This window comes from Astatotilapia calliptera, chromosome 12 (assembly GCF_964374335.1).
Source record: "Astatotilapia calliptera chromosome 12, fAstCal68.1, whole genome shotgun sequence".
Lineage (NCBI taxonomy): Eukaryota > Metazoa > Chordata > Actinopteri > Cichliformes > Cichlidae > Astatotilapia > Astatotilapia calliptera.
The window spans coordinates 35,459,176-35,475,984 of record NC_137433.1 but is presented as its reverse complement, the minus strand read 5'-3'; the positions used below and the strand labels follow the sequence as shown (position 1 = coordinate 35,475,984).

The window sequence follows — 16,809 nt, the reverse complement described above, 5'->3', positions numbered from 1 at the left end:
CTGCCGAATGCCGATCAAGCTGCGTGGGGCTGAGCTGCGAGCACAGGTCCTGCTAAAGGACGCCGGGACCCGTGTTCCCCTTCGTGGAGTCTGAATCTGACATTTTGGTCAGAAACATGAACCAGCGAGCCTGTCCAGCTCTCCTCACATCTCCATCTTGAAGTAGTAACCTGTGAAACCTGAATTATCTGCAGATACTATCGCATGATGACTGCAGTGATAGGGACATTTAGATGAAAAACAGTCAGGAGGGATAAGGAGAGGAATGGGCTGTAGCCACCAGCTGCTAAAACATTCCCTTTGTGGGGTTTGTCATGTTGTTGCCTGTCCAGTGGACCTGTTGTCATGACCATCTGCACCAAAGCAGCTGAAATGGGCTCACAGTGGGTTCTGCTTACCAACTGGAGAGATTGCTAGCACTGAAGTTTAGCTTTGTTTTTTACTGTAATGGCTGAGTGTTCCCTTCACTTATTGACCAGTAAATGCTTGTCTCCCATTTATTAATTTATTGTTTTTTATCTTGATTTAACCAGGAAGGTAGTCCAGAAATCAGACTTTTTTATTTGTTCCCTGAGTTCTTGTGCTTTATTTGGATTTTTGTTTCTTTACTTTTTCGACTCGCCTCTGAGAAAAAAAAAAGTGCAGGCCTTCTATATTTTTTTGCAGCATTAAATATGTGTATCTGCAAACTGAGTCAAACAACACTAATTAAAAAAACAAACACCTCTTCCTCTGGATCAAGGTGATGACAACAAGTGCCCTGAGGTGTCAGAGGAACAGGTTCAGTAAGTTGTTTTCAGTTAGAGGTGTTTGAATTTCTTAAGACGGTTCCTGTTAGTCTGTTTTCATTCGTCCCTACAGGTTGCCTAACGCTCACATAGCTTCAGATGACGTTGTTAAACACGTAAACTACCTGGAGATAATCCCCTCCTTCAGTTAAGCAGGAAATTTCTTCGAATTTTATTGCATCATGTTGAGGTTTCATTTTCTCTTGAGAGCGGTAACAGCAGGACATTTGAGCGTCGTAGCCTCACGGTGTTGTTGTTGTTGTGGAGGTCATTACCAAGCGGTCTCTCTCCACCTTTGACATACACGGACAGATGTGAGCCTCTTCTAGAAAGCCTTTTCCTTTTTTCCTGGCATAGGTTAATTTTTTTCTAGTGTTGTTCCTCGTGTTGTTGACACAGCTGTTAAAGTAAACATGCATGAGCTGAGCGTTGGCGGTTGGGGTTCGGCCAATCTGTGAAGAGGGGAGTGGGAGCCCTGGAGTCGCCTTCACTGAGGTTCTGCTCCTCCAGGATCCTCATGTTTTTTGGGACTGGTTGTCAGCAAAGCCGTGATGTGGTGCTGGAGCCGGTGGATCTGTGGACTGCTGGCCGGGACCTGGGATGGCGAGGATTATTACAGGACAGTCGGAAGAAAAGAAAGACAGGTTGGAGCTCTTAATGTTTGCCTTCACTCTTAAGTGTAAAGAGGCTGAGTTTGTAGTTCAGTGTTGGGCTTGAACTGAAGGACTGGCCACATTGGCTCCTTGCAGGTAAAATAATGCCACCCTCTAACAGCGATGGAAGTTGTAGTGAAGCGGAAGACACGTTTAGACGGATACTGGTTTATAGTTCCAGGGAAAGCACTGGAATTTTTTTTTTTCAAAATAAGTCCCAGTTTAAATTAAACTCTGGTTGAGTGCTCCCCAGTTTAGCCCCCCGGTATAAATAGCACTGACTCAGCATTAGTTACCTGTGTTTATTTTACTGTTTAACCTTTGCTACACTTTGCCGTTAATGCTAATGCAGTTTAATACCACGACTTGTTTTGAACACCCTTTTTATATTAGTGATGCATTATGAGTGATAGTCATATTTATGAGTCATAAACCTGAATTAATGATCTGTGCCAATGATCTGGGTGTGCTCGCTGCAATTTCTTTAAACTCTGTTGGTGAATGTAAAAACAAGCAGGATTGGTATCTGCTCACTTGGAAGTAGAGAGTAAAAAACAGCCAAACAGCTCACTGTTCGGCTGTTTAAACTATGCAAATAATTCAGTAGAAACTTGAGTTGTTTTGAAGTGATGCATGTGATACATCACAGTGGCACGCTTGACATTCTTCTGATTAACAGATATGACCTGGAGTGGAGAGGTTTTAAAGTGTGAGAGCTTTTTGTTTGTTTATTTGTTTTGCTTTTTACCAGTCAGATGCTCTTTCCATTTTTAATAATTTTCTATCTGTAATTCTGCTCTTGTTTAAATTAAGTTTTCCCAAGTGTGGGCTGCACTCCTCTGCTGGCCGTGTGAAGGATTTGGAGTCTTACGTTTAAGTTTTTAAGTGTAGTTTGTGATGCTGTTGTTAAAGGGACCTGTTATGGTTCTTTACAACTCCATGTTTTTGCTCTGACCTTTCCACATGAGCTTTGCATGATTCGCAGTTTAAAATAATCCCTGTTTATCTTATACTCGGCCTTTGTACAGGCAATCTCCTGTCTCTTTTAAGGTCCCTGTCTTCTGATTGGCTGGGTGGGGCTTCTGTGCCTGGGATAACCATATTAGGGGATCTTTGACTCTTAGTGACATCACACAGAGTCAAGAGTAGAAAAAACTGTTTAGGCTTCAAGCTTTGGACTCACAGGGATCACTAGCACACTGACCAAGATTAATATCAACCCGTTTAAGCCTGTGAGTGATTTTAAAAAGGTCTTACTTAAAATATGCTCCAAATATCTTAAAGATGTGGTACAGATACGCATCCTGCATGTTTAAAATGAAATATGTCCAACAGCCACATAATATTGCTGCAACAGTGGGAGCGCTCAGGTCGGCTCTTGAGTTAATCTGACTTCACAGCACGACATGTCTGCACCAAGAACCAATCGCTACATGTGAAATGAAAGAATAAAGGCCTCGCTTTCTATAATCTGCTCCCATTAGCTGTCATTACAGTGTGCTGGCTTCACAGAGACATGAAGCAGCACAGACGCCTGACCTCAGCTGTCTGTGCTGCTTAGAAGCTGTCAACCTCAGACGACAGGAAGTACAGGAAGCCAGACCTTTTCTCTGTATGACTCACACTCACTCGGGCCTTCAGATTACAGAAATAAGAAAAGATTTTACTGGTTTTATTGTTATTTATAATAGAAGGCAGCTCACAGGTGCGATTAAACTGTGCCAAGATTGGTTGAATGTGTTCTTTAGGCTTCTGTCTGTCCTCAGCTCTGAGCCTTTATCTGAGGTAGAAGAAAACCTGTGCTCTGTGCAGTTCTGCAGACCATGAATCAACAGCTGTGAACGCTGGTGTTTGTGTCACTGAAGTTGAATTTTACAGATTTAGCTGATTTCATTAGGAGGAGGGTTTTGAACATGAATCTTTATTTTTTTCTTGTATTAATCAGTTTATCGTGATTTATGGGCTTGTTATTTTCCTCTTGTTACATAACTCGATATCCAGTCTATGTCTGGCTCTCCCTTTGGCTTTTATTTGTTTCAGGTTTATTGTTCGTGAAGCACTGCAGGAAACATTGAGAGCCTGGCAGCAACCCAGGATAACCACCCAGCTTTAATGCCTTGCTAAATGGCCTCCTGACAGGAGGAATAAAGAACTTTCTGCACTGCTCAGTGTCAGCAGGACTAAAATAAGCCGCTGATGTCACTGCCCTAATTTTGATTTTACCCTCGTCGTGATGGGAATCTGTCTTTGGTTAGTGACGTTTGGATCTGCCCTCCTCACATACTTCTGTGAAACTTCTTCTGTAGGTCAGGGGGTGCAGTCTCTCAGTAAAAGCACGAGTGTTTCTGTGTGAGAAAATAAGAACGTAATGCAGGCTGTTAGCGTCACCGTCCTCGGGGAGCCGTAAAACATCAGCCAGGCCCGCAGCAGCAGCACAACAACATCCTCTGGTGTTGATTTCCAGCAGATGGGAAAAGAGCTTCAGTTAAATCGCAGCAGACTCAGAGTTGGCCGGCCCTCCAGGCTCTGTCAGATTTCTGGGATTCAGCCCATGTGGGTTATTTTGTAGGGCAGATATTAGTACCAGTGCTTGTTATTCTGTGACTTTCACTCTTTCTGCTGCTCTGTGCTCTGTGCAGATGAAACGGGGAATAGTCACGTCTTGCTCGACGCTATCTTTCAAACCGATCTACCATCCGGGTCAGGCTTTGTGTTCAACAGACTTTAGGATGTTTTTCAGGCTGTGTTTGCAGTATAGTTTTTGCTGCTCTGTTGTATCTTAATTGCCCCTTGGGGATAAATAAAGTCTCTCTGATTCTGATTAATGATAATAAATAAAGCCTCGTGTTTCTGTTGCAGCCTGGCAGAAAAGCACTGGACAGGCCACCGAGGATCTGGGAATAAATTGGTACTAAAATCTTTAAAACAATATGGAAAGTGTGGATATTTAAACATTTAAATAATTGGAAATTTCTATCTTTTTTAGACAAAAACTTTAATAAAAAGCTTTCAAATAAACATCTTGGAGATTTGTGATAAGCGAAACAGCAACAGCCACATTTTATCATATAGCCTGCACGATCAGATGCAGCATGCAGAGCTTTTTATGAGGTCACAGAGCCTCATATGGACTCATATGGTTTGATTATTGATTATTATTTGCAATCAAGGATACTTGTAAGTGATTTGTCCAATTATAAAGGAATGAAGTCCATCCATGCATCCTCTTTCTTCCAGTCTGTCGAAGGACTAACACACAGAAACACACAGCCATTTCGAATCACCAGTAATCATAACCCCAATGCATGTCTTCAGACTGTGAGGGGAAGCAGAGAGAAAACCTGCAGAACTCCACACAGAAAGCCCCAGCTGTCCCGAGGATTCAAACCCAGGACTTTCATGCTGTGAGGGGACAAAGTTAACCACTGTTTTGCCCAAGAGGTACAAGAAATGAAGTGAAATGAAACCAAAACCTTTCTTCAAACACTTAAAATATGTTATATCAGGAAACCTGCTTTTACAGGACCTGGCTCATTGGTGTGGTGACAATAATGGAAATATGTCTGGAAATATCTCCTTTCCCACTTCTAATCACTAGACTGTAATCTTCCACAGTGAACCATGGCTGTCTTGATTTATTGGAAACTTAAATCTGTATAAACCTTTAGAAAGCCGTGTTGCTCCCTCACTCGTCTTCTTCATGTCGGGCAGCTGCAGATTTCTGAGTTATGATGCGCAGCCGCTTGGCGAGGACAGGTCGGCGAGGTCGGACGTGCTTGTGGTTGCATTCAGCTTCAGCTGGTGCGGCAGATGTTTTCCTTAAATGTTCTAAAATGCTTTCACACCTGTCAGAGCCTTGGCGTGGAAAAGCAGTGGGTTGTTTCAAAAAAATCCAAAAAGAAAAACATGTGAATGAAAATTAAGGTTTAATAATGTAACAGTTAGGTAATGGTTTTGTTCTGCTGTTTAAAGCAGGCTGCGGTGAATTTAAAAGATTTGTTCTCACTGTGATTGGAGACGTTTGTTCCTGACACTGACCAGTAGGAGGCGGTGTTAGACGTCTTCAGGTTCTTTCTCTGAAGTCTTAGCCTAAAATTCCCCCAAGATGCATTTGTTGAACCACAACACAAACTAATTCAGTTTACTAACAGGGACTTCCTGATGGTGCTTTCAGGTGCTTTCTGACTGTTAAAGTCAGGTTGTTTGTTTTCATGGTGAGCAGCAGTGCTTTGACAAGGTGTGTGCAGGATAACATTGTATAACATTGAGATCTTTGTGTTGAGGTGGTTCCATTGAGGATTTTGTTTCATTTGCTCCTAATTGTTTGCAGCTGAAAAGTTTGGTCAGTGAGCTATTTCGATATTAATCTGTAATTTAGCTCATTTATTTTGGAAAAATTATTCTTTTCTATCTTTTCAGCTGAGGACCTGCTGATTTTCCCTGTTGTATTTTCTAAGTATAGTAAGATCAGACAGGATGTGTTTATTCTAAAAGTTGGCAAAGAATTACAGCAGCTTATGACAAAACAGCTTAAACAGACTAGAAAAAGTACAGTGACAAAGCCAAATAGATCAGTTGGGTAAAATTTACAAAAATGGAAAAAAATCTAATAAGTAAAATTTAAAAAGCAAAGTAAGTGAAGATCTAAATAAAAATAATATAATATAGTACTTGTGTAAAGTAAAAGCTCAGTACATTTGATTAATCAAAATAAAATGGAATAAAAATGTCTTAAACGCTAAAATGTAAGTTGAAAAATGCAGATTTTAGATACACAAAATTAGACTTTTTCCCCATTTAAATAGATACTTATTTATCATCTTTCCACAAATATGTTTAAAACTCAAATCAGTCACCTAAAAAAGACCAAAAAAAAACCCCAAAACCCTAAATAATTATATTTAAATGATGTCTTTATAGAGCTATAATCTCAGTAAAACTGCTGAAGTGTGACTTAGACTTTTATAACGAGTTAACACACTCACAGGTAATTAGTTTTTTATATTAATGCATAATCAATCTTTGGAAAACTAAGTGAAAAGCAGAAAGTTGCCCTTTCGAAAGGTGTTAGAGGAGCATGTACTGGTTTAAACTCTACGCCACCTTTAAGCTGTGCTTCAGTGTAACAGTGGAGGATCAGGTGGGGGAAGCGTGTTTGCTGAGCTGCTCTGGGCTCACGGTAAAAGTGTAACTCCAGCAGACTCCACTGTTTTCTTTTCCCACACAGTCCTCCTGCCACAGTGAAGGCACAAACAGCGCCATCATTTCCCAGAGACATGAGTAAGAGCGGGGGAGTAAGTGCTGCCTTCAGGGACGTCTCGCAGACTCCCGTTTCATACATAACAACTTTATAGTGCGCTTGTGTCGCCCAGGTTACTATAGTTACCTTAATTTAGGTGTGATAAAATAAAATGTGGGAAACTTGAAATTAAAGTTAAAAGCAAATATAAACTTTTGTAAGTAAATGAAATTATTTTGTGACCTTAGAAAACTAATCACAATAAAATTACAATGCAGATTAAATAGCATTACTTCTAGTTTGTTAATCTGAATGATGAGGCTTTGGGGAATGTGCTTATTGAGATAATAGGCTGTCTGCACATCTGTGAGTCCACTGCCGTAACAAACTGTGTTTCTATTGTAATACTCATTCTAATTTTGGTCAGGACTCCCTTGAAAAAGAGGTCTTTGATCTCAACGGGACATTCCTGGTTAAAGAAAGGTTAAATAAAAATAAAAATAAAAATTTTGTCCCTGATAGAGAATCTCCAGATTATAATATTTAAGAAAAATAAAAACCCAACAAAAAACACAAACTAAAGCTAGGGCTGAAACTAATAAATATTTAAGTAAAAAAATTTCCAACAATGAAAAAATTACCTGAAATGACCAAACTCACTTTGTAAACTAACTGGAAAAAAGAAAAAGAAAAACTATTATAATTGGATTAAAAAATAACAACAACAACCGTAGAGTGTTAGTTTGTTTTTGTTTTGTTTTAGCACAAAGTAAAAGTCTGATATGGTGACGACCGTTATAAACATTAAAGTATGGTTAACAGCATTTCATTACATCTATGTAAATAAAAAATAACTAAATGAAAAGAAGTAGTTTGTTCCTTTTCCATGAAAAGTACGTGTTAGATGTTTAACAGAAATTTTGCAAAGTTGTATTCACGTTAATGTAATTAAAGTTTTAACTTTTTTTTTTTTAAGTATAATGCGCGGGATTAAATACAAGACAAAACTTGTAACGTAATTTTCGCTAAAGCCATCCTGTGCGTTTGGTTTATCCGACAGCCCTGAAGGCACCGGTTGGTGGGGGCGGGGTTTAGAAAAGCCCCGGTGTGAGTCAGGGCCGTGATAAACTGTACTGAGAGAGGCGATGATCACACAGAAGCGTTAGCGTTAGTCTCAGGCGGCAGCGGCAGCGTGTGTCTGTGGGACTCCTAAAAAACATTAGAAATGTCAGCGCGGGGGTGTGACTGAACTCTGCGGGCATCCATGGTCTATTTCCCGGGGATGCAAGCCGAGGCGCGTAGCGTCAAGCCGGGCCAGCTGCTCGAGATGTTTGACTCTTCGTGGAGGGTGCGGAACATTTGGGACGGCGTGAGGCTAGAGGTGGTCGAAGACCGCAGCCCGGTGGTCCTGCACAGCTTCACCCACCTGGACCCTGACCTGCCGCTGGTGGAGGTGAGGAGGGTGAGGAGGAGGGTGAGGAGGCAAGGAGAGGTCCGTTAGCTGATGCGGTTTGCTGTGTTGTCATGAAGGAGGGTGATCGGGCGGATCCAAACAGGTTTTCAGGCTTCAGGGTGGCGATTCTGGAGGAATAACACAACACTTGTGCTCTTAAAGAAACATTTTCTTACCGTTAAAATAGAGATTTATGATGTTTCTCCTGTATCTCCACGTATTTCAAAGCTTTATCTACTTTTATGCCCATAAAACATGTTTAAATTTGCGTTAAATAAGCTTACATTCAACTTGGTGAGTCACCCAGGTGATGCAATGTGCCATAAACGCTCTAATCCTGTATTTTTAAGCCTTGTAAACGGATTATCAGTATAAAGCTGTTGATTGGCTGCAGCTTACAGTGTTAATACAGCCTCATAACAAACATAACAATACAGGGAAATCTAATATGATGCTGCGGTGCTGCTTGGCAGGAGAGTACAGTTACAGGATGACTTGCTTTTTCATGTTGTTATTGAAGCTTTCAGCCCTGTGGTTATCACCCCTCCCTCCCTCTGATTCTCTTTGATACTGAAACCCTCCTGTGCAGGTGTCGCTGAGTCAAACCTCACAAATGCTATGAAATATCTGCATGTTTCATACTGAGAGTGGTCGTTCTGTTTGTTTTTTACAGAACGATGCTTTCTGCATCGGTCGCTTGTACTTCTAGGGGTTTTTCCACATGTGCGGGCATACATTGAATCAATCGTGTGATTTACAGTTTCACTGGTTGTTACAGGAAGTAGTGGCCTGTTACTGCAGCAACATGATTCATTGATGGGTCAACAAAGTCACCCAACAAAGGAGCGAAGTTAAGATTTTGTTTTTGGTTCTGATCTAATTTAACAGACAGATATAAATCCATTTAGTTAGTTGTATCATGTTTAGGAAGCTCCACTGCAGTTCTAAATGTGGCCATGATTACTGTAATTACAGATTAATCTGTAGATTACCCCATTACCCCAGCTGTTTGAGTCATTGTTTCGTTGTTAGAATAGCTGTCATAATAAAGATTACACATGGCTTCTTTTGTCCAATCAGCAATCTGAAGCAGAAATACTTTAGTGTAATTTCACAGAAAGCCGAAGAAACAAGCGGGTTTTCAGATATAGAAGCTGCAGCCAGCGAATCAGATGCTTTTACATGTTCAGGTCACGATCAAAGTGAATCTAAAAGTAAAAGCACACACGCAGCAGAATGACTTTAGAGTGTTTTACATCCAAAACACCCTCCGAGGGAACCGTGAGCCTCTGAGTTCTGGGTTGGGCCTCCGTGGATCGGTCCAGGTTTAATTGAGTGGATGCTTGATTAAATTGGGGTCTTTGGATCCCCGCTGTAGTGGTGACGTCATTGTCTGCATTCACTTATTACTTGTGCTCTGATATGTCTGCATCACTGGAGCCGTTAAATCTTAAGCAGCTGTTATTTTTACTGAAATGAAAACAAGAAAAACAGCATATTTCTACCATTAAAAGATGACAGCATCTCACATTATTCATCATTTATTAATTTGTATTGTGTTTTCACTACATATTACTAACAAACAGACCTGTAACAGCTGCTGAGGTGTTTGTGTGGTGTGTATTTACATTTCTAGGCGGGCTAAAGAGTAGATTTAACACATTAATGTTAACCCTCTGTGGTCTAAGTCAGCATAAGCAATAAAACCAACTCTTCACTATGCTGGCCCTAGTTTTTAGAGGTTGGGTTGATCACTTAGACCTCAGATGGACAATCAAGAATCACTCTTGTTTGTGTTCCCGTGGAGTTGAATTGTGATGCTAGTAGAGCTCAAATCATAGCCTGTACATGAAAGATGGACATAGCCACTAGTTGGCACTACAGATGTTAGTTGATTAAACAAATTATTCTTATTTCATTGAAGTACAACAGCAGTTTCCTGCTAGTTCAACAATGTTAGGACGCCACTGGCTGGTGCTCCTGTAACTTCAGTCTCTGTCACGTTTCTTTGAGCCAGCGTGGTTCTGCAGGACTTCTGCAGGAAGCTATGTGTGACCACATTCATGTTTTTGTTAATGAGGTTTTAAAGCCTCAGAGTGAACTTTTTTGCTGTCACCATCTTGCTGGTTTGAGATGAGATGGAACAAACTAATGAGATTGATGCTTTATGGTTTTTGAGTCTGTGTGGCAGTTTAAGTTATACAATTTTAAAAGATGTAAAACTAACGATTGATACCACAAACTCATCAGGAAAGCGTTTGCTAGGGTCATAGGTCAAGTGAGCAGCAGGGGTCTTTATTCATAAAGAATCTGACTAGTCTGTGCAACTAGAAAAGTCTCCCCCTGCTGGCCATTAGAGAGAATGCAGGTTAAATGCTTCACTCTTCAAACACATGGAGGGTTATTTTATTCTTTAGTAAACTAAACCGAAACATGTTAACATGTTTGACTTTAGAAGACTGAACACACTACAAACCCAATTGTGCCAAAGTTTTAATGCTGTGTAAAATGATATATTTATGATATGCTTTCTGTGTTCTGTTGTGAATTAAATAGAGGTTTATGGGTATGCAAATATTTTCTTTGCTCTGCAAATTTAGAGCAGTTAATAACAGGAAATTGTCCCTGCTGTATATGAAGATCACGTGTGTTTTGCTTCTCTATCACTACACTGTTTTCATATCTCTAACTGTCATGTTCCCCCCGCCTCGCTGTCCTCTTTAAACCCAGCCTCATAGATATGGTTTCATTGCTATCTATAGAAATTGCCTTTGTTCTGGATTAAATAAACGTTTTCCAGCCTTGTGCTCCATACATCTCGAACATTCGATCACATAAGGAGGGCAGGATGAGTAATCATATTTATTGGTCTTAAACGGAGCCAAGGATTGGATGGCAGTGTCACCATGGAGACCATGTATTCCAGTCTGTGTACCTGGATTACATGTTCTCTTCTTTTTACTTTTCGGTGTCTTCGGTCAGACTGGACTGGTATCAGAGGTTCATTATTAAACCCCCCCCCATTTGCCTCAGTGTGCCCCTGCTGGTCTCCCGTCCCCTGCTAACCTGTTCTGCTTCGTCCCTTTGCTCTAATCTAATCCTCTGCTCTAACACAATTACCTAATCCCCCTCCTGCGGAGGCTGAGGGGTTTCCTCCACAATCGCTGCCTTTATTCCCCTCCTGCTGCACATGAATGTTATTTGATGCTGAGGTTGTGTTGCAGCATGAGGGGGTCACTGGGGCTAATGTGGTGCTGCCGGCGGTCAGATTGAGCTATTTGTTGATCCCTCTGACTCCGTGTAACCAGCAACATCAGCCTCAATGCACTGTATCGTATAGCTGAGAGGATCGAGTGGCTTTGAAATGGAGGTGTGCCACGAGATGAAGTTACTGCAGTGTGAGGCTAATAACAAAGTGATGCTGTGCTGTGTCACGGCTGGATGATTGTTTTGGGCGATTAATGGGCATTTTGGTTCTTTGTAAAATCGGATTTGTTATAACAAAGGCACAAAAATGATGCATGCCTGCTTAAATTTGAAGTTGAAGCTGATGTGCTTGACCAAGTTACATTTATCGACCTATTTCTACAACATTTTGTATCTTTCTGCAGGAACTGACCCACTGATATGGCAAGGTTGATGGAATTGCTTTTTTTCTACCCTATAATAAAACAGTTGCACTCATGCAGAGTTTTTTTTTCCTGGCTCAAAATGGGCCTCTGAGGGGTGACTGTGCATACAACCACAACTCGTCCACGTGTAACTGAAGAGGATAGTCTTTGTTAACCTCAGTTAGCAGAGGGTTTCTTGTTATTTTTTTGCCATTTGATTGGTACAAATGTATTGCATTAAGAGTTAAGCGGTCTCTCTGTGTAACAGTGTGTACTTTGGCTGTTTGTGCATCGTGCTTTGTTTCTTCTTTTTCTTTACCAGCTTTGTTTGACTTTATGTAACCGTGTTTTTGCTTCTTCTTTTTTTTTTTTTCAACCCTGTATAATCTAATTTTCACAGGAGCCAAGAAGCCCTCTTGGCCACAGATGCAATAAGCCAAACGGTATACAACAGTGCATTCAAGCTAAAAATAGTCATAATTACCAACGATGCAGTCCGTTAGCAAATCAGCAGGATCAGGGGCCGAACCTTTCATAAAACTCTGCTGAACAAAGACTGCTGCTTATCGAGCCCGTCTCAAGAGAAACAGTGAGCACTTTGAACTGTCAGCTCATTCAATTACAAATCAGTTTGCAGAGAACATCAGAGAAGCAGCGAAGCAACTCCCAGAGCAATTGGTTCAAGGGACTCTGTTCACCTTTGTGCTTAAAGGATCTGATTCGGTTTAGGAAGGAAGGAAGTGCAGGGACTTTTTCATAGATCATTCCCCTTAGTGTTTAGTGAATGTTCTCCATGTTATTGCAGCACCAGCTATCAACATATTTAAAAAAATAAATAAAATCTGGGATTTCCGTCTATTAACCAAAAATATCCCCTAACTTTAGAACAAAGCAGGGAAATTGGAATTCCAAGCTTAATTAAGGGGGTATTCAAAGGAAGAAAAACAATGCCATTTACCTTGGACAGTGTTCAGCACAACGTTGTCATTGTTTCCCTACAGGAGCAACAGAAAATATGTTTTATTTTTACTTAAAAAGGCTGCTGCTGCTGACACGTGGTGCAGTAAACAGAACAACACAGAACTGAACCGATGTGTCGATCGGACTGATAATCAATCAAATATCAGATCAGTCCATCCCTAATAGACACACACCTCCAGTCGTCCATCTTGTTGTGTTTGTAGTTGTTGCTATGCCAGTCGCACCGTAAACGCGTGAATGCAAACAGACAGAAAGCCCTTGACAGTGAGGGTAACCCCTCAGTGGGCAGCTACCCTCGGGGAGTACTTAGGTGTCTTTAGTTTTAGAAGCGCAGAGTGACGGCGAACTGAGAGACTCCGAGCTGCTGAAACATTTTCCATGAACTTCGTTCTTTCTGTCATCATCTGATTGTCCTCGGAGCTAACAGTGACTCAGCCTTGCTTGTGAGCAGTCCCAGATGTATGTTATGATACTGCAGCGCAGCACCGGTTAGCCCCACATGGAAGAAATGATCTCAAACACAATCAGAATAAACCAAAAACTGGACAGTGCACAATGCTGGATTACGGTTTCCTCTGTGCATGTCTCATTGTCTAATTATATCCACATGACCCGGATTTACAGTGAAGAAAAAGTGACTTCAGTCAGCTTTCTCTGGCCTGAGTCACGGGGATGCCATTTATGATGTGCTCTTATTTAAGATAAGCCCCGACAGCCGGAACTTTGGTTAAGTGTCGCTGTGAGAATCAGGAGCCGGACCGTCCGACTCGGCACAGAGGAGCTTTTGTTTCTGGGTTCATTTTGAAGAGAGAAAGTCGAGTGGCTGAGGGCTGGATCGCAGCAGCAGACAGAAACTGGAATGTGAAGGCCAGACGCCTGGAAAAATACTCGGTTCTCCAACTTTGCTCAAATTGCCTGATTCTGCACTTGCTGTCTGTCTGCTGCAGCATGTTTATCTAAACCTGGAGAAAAACTTTGACATCAATATAATCTTTGCGGAAACAATATTGCGTTGCTTTATTTTGGTAGGCGTTAGAACATACAGAGGGAAAAATGAGCCGGCTGGCTGGTGTCCCCCTGTAGGCTTTAAAACTTGTGAGTTCATGTTTGGATTTAGGTGAAGTTTATTTTAAGACACAAAGCAGTTACAACCCTGTCGCGTTTAAAGCAGCTATTTTGTTTTACTGAGCGAGTTACAAAGTGGGTCAGAGCAGGAGAGAAGGTTCTGGAGGGATTTGATTTAATTCGGCAGGATTAACTGGGAGCAGAGGGGGAGGATGGAGGTCTTTAATGCGCTGTGCGTGGACACAGCTCAGAGGTTTTGCTTGTAAGAAGTAACGTTTAAACCTCCTGCGGGACAAAATGATCAAAGTTCTCGTTATCACTTGAGAATTAATTGGGATTTCCGTCACGCTGGTTTTGTAGCCTAACCACATGTTTCTGGTGGATCGCTGCTGGTATTAGTTACCTGACCGTAACTCTTTTATGAGGTTGTGAAGAGTCACAGAGGATGGTTTTTCTTCTTCTTCTCTTCCACAGGTTTCAGCCGTGCTGAAAGATTATCATTAGAAAAAAAGTGACTGTGATAGTAACAGGAAAACCTCCAGCATAAGCTAGTGAGCAGACCTTGAGTCAATGCTATTTGCATCAGCAGGGAACTTCACGATACAGACTTGAAGTCTGGGAATGCAAAATTACTGAAATCTTTTGTTATATCCTTCAAAATATATTTTAGATTTTAGCGCAGATGTCCTCTGACTCCCAGAGTGTAAAGCAAGAAATCCTAACTGCAGGTTGTCTTAAAAAATAAAACGTTGCTTGTTCTGGAGCCTTCCCACGTATCAGACAGTCCTCATCAGCAGAACGAGCTTGCTCAATGGAAATGTCAGCGTTTAAACTTTCCACGACACCAAACGTCTGCATAGATATGTGCAAAAGCTCCAGAGTCAACAACAGAGTGGACTTTGAGTCGGGCTTGTCTGACTCAGGGTGACATAAATGACTGAATCCAAGTCGTGTTGATATTTGAGGAGTTTTACAGTCAAATTTAATTAGCATTTAATTTGCATCAACGATGATTTATGGATATGAAAATCAGCCCTGTTTGAACGGGATCAGCATAAGAGGCTCATTTTCCCAATTAAACTGTGAGTGTGATTGATAATGGCAACGCTAAAATGTGCAAGCCAGCTTGGCTCGGTTAATACCTTTCTCTCTCACATGGGCAGAAATGTCCTAAGCCGAGGGTTAAATCAAGGTCTTATTTTAGTTTTTATAGAAAAAAAATAAATTTGAGTGAAATTAGTAGAAAGTATAATTCAAAAAACATGAAAGAAAATAAACTCCATCCTCCATCGTTTGCTGATCCACAGTCACTGCCGTCACTTTGAATCTTCTTTGACACTGTAAACAAGCCAACTTAATAAAAACAAAATCTGATTACAGGAAATGTAGATTGAGGTCATCTCCTAAATCTAAGCAGAAGTTCTGTGACCCACGGCTGGTCTGTCAAATTAATTTCTCTCCAAAGTCAGCTTTTGGACAGCAGAAGCACAGGGATAAAAATAGACCGTTTGTGTTGTTGTTAGTTTGGGAAAGAAATGATGGAGAAACTGCTGGAATAAAGGTAATTTGGAAGTAAGGGGGCGTGTCTTTATGTATTTTTGTTTTATTGATAAGAAGAAGTTTTGTTTTATGATTTTAGCTCCTTTTTTGTTCACTAATACTTGTGACTTAAATTTATATTATCTAAATATTTATCGGGTGATACATCCCAGTGTCATCTCTCATTTTCTCTCTGCTGCCAACAGCTGAAAGTTATTTGAATATCTACCTGCTGCACTGGATGGGAACTAAAGTCTTTGGTCGCCTCGTGACTTTGCCAGCACCTGGTTACATTTATTGTCTTATCCAAGAAAGTATCTGCATGTCTACCTGCTGTAGTGTTCATGGTGCTTGATTAAAACTAAAACATCAGCTCTTGGACAAATTATTTTAAAGAGAAGTTGGAAATTATATTGTATGTTTGCATTTGCGTCCCGACACTTTAGCTGTTCAGAAGCATCAGTGGGAGATGAGTAATGACTTTGGCGCATAAACCAGCCTTCTGCTCGCAGAGACCCCCTCAGTGCCTCAGTGTTTACCAGCTAAAGAGCTCGGCTACACCCTCCTCCCCTCTTCTGTGTCTTACCCCGCTTCCAAATGATCTCACCGCCTTTCAGCATTCATTGTTAGCGAGGGGAAGTCACCGGCTTGTGCCGTGGAGTTGAAATGGACGCGTTGCCTTTGTTCAGCTGTTGATTGTTTTTGGGGGAGGGGGCAGGTTTTCTCTTGAGAGTTTCTCTTGATCTGCATTTAGACTTTGCCTCAGAGGGGATTTCTAATGGTCACTTTCGAAGCAGGTGTGTTTGCTGTTGATGAGCCCTGTAGCTTCACTCCTCCGAACACACTCCCAGAGGGCTCTTTGGCCTTGGGGGGGATTTGGCGCAGCCCCAAGGTTTACTTCAGCCCTTATGTTTATTTTAGCCTGTTCCTGTGCCAGTTAGCTGTATTTATAAAGCCTATACACTATCAGATAGAAAGAAGGAGGTTTGTTATTTGAGATAAAACTTTTTCTTTTTTTAAATTTTGGGATGTGATTGTCTTTTCGAACTAATGAAAAGGTCAGCCGGCTGCTGTGAAGAGGCTGGGAGTTGATGCTGATGCTCTCGACTCTTCTAACTTTTAATTTCAATAGAGAATCATTCCTGTTTATGTCTGCTTGGGTCATTAGAAGTGTGGCCATTGTTTTTGGTAGTGCTAAGAGCTTTGTTAACAAAGGTTATGTTTATGATCAGGAGACATAAAAACTTGTTGGGAAGCAGGAAAATTATGATCCAAAGCTTGTTACCTCATGGTATGCCTTTCTCAGTTAGAATGTTATGGTTGTTTTATAAACTAATTAGCATTAGTGATGTTTGCTATGAAATTAGACTAGTTGCAGAGTCTAAAAACACAGAATCCCTTTAGAAAATGTTTAATACTGATCACACTTGAAATCCACAGATTTAATTAGACAAATAAACATTTATTGTATATTTTCAGA

At 41.0% G+C, this 16,809-nt stretch overlaps 1 protein-coding gene and 1 long non-coding RNA gene across 7 annotated transcripts in view; one reads left to right on the top strand and one right to left on the bottom strand.

The window, feature by feature from the left end:
* Window positions 1-16,809, top strand: part of LOC113033563 (ral guanine nucleotide dissociation stimulator) — a 59,405-nt gene that overhangs the window by 21,934 nt on the left and 20,662 nt on the right. For 3 of the 6 annotated variants that reach the window (XM_026187504.2, XM_026187503.2, XM_026187502.2), the window contains exon 1: window positions 7,945-8,133. The exons of 2 other annotated variants lie outside the window; for them this stretch is intronic. In XM_026187504.2, the coding sequence (XP_026043289.1) occupies window positions 7,945-8,133 (189 nt within the window). Of the gene's footprint in view, window positions 1-1,296; window positions 1,433-7,944; window positions 8,134-16,809 lie in introns of those variants that run through there. One more of the 6 variants, XM_026187507.2, reaches the window with a different exon arrangement.
* On the bottom strand, window positions 1,245-8,549 carry LOC145419404 (uncharacterized). The gene is made up of 4 exons (XR_013900781.1): window positions 8,418-8,549; window positions 5,104-8,261; window positions 3,665-3,786; window positions 1,245-1,383 (listed from the first exon to the last, which is right to left on the bottom strand). It is a non-coding gene; the product is annotated as an uncharacterized LOC145419404 (long non-coding RNA).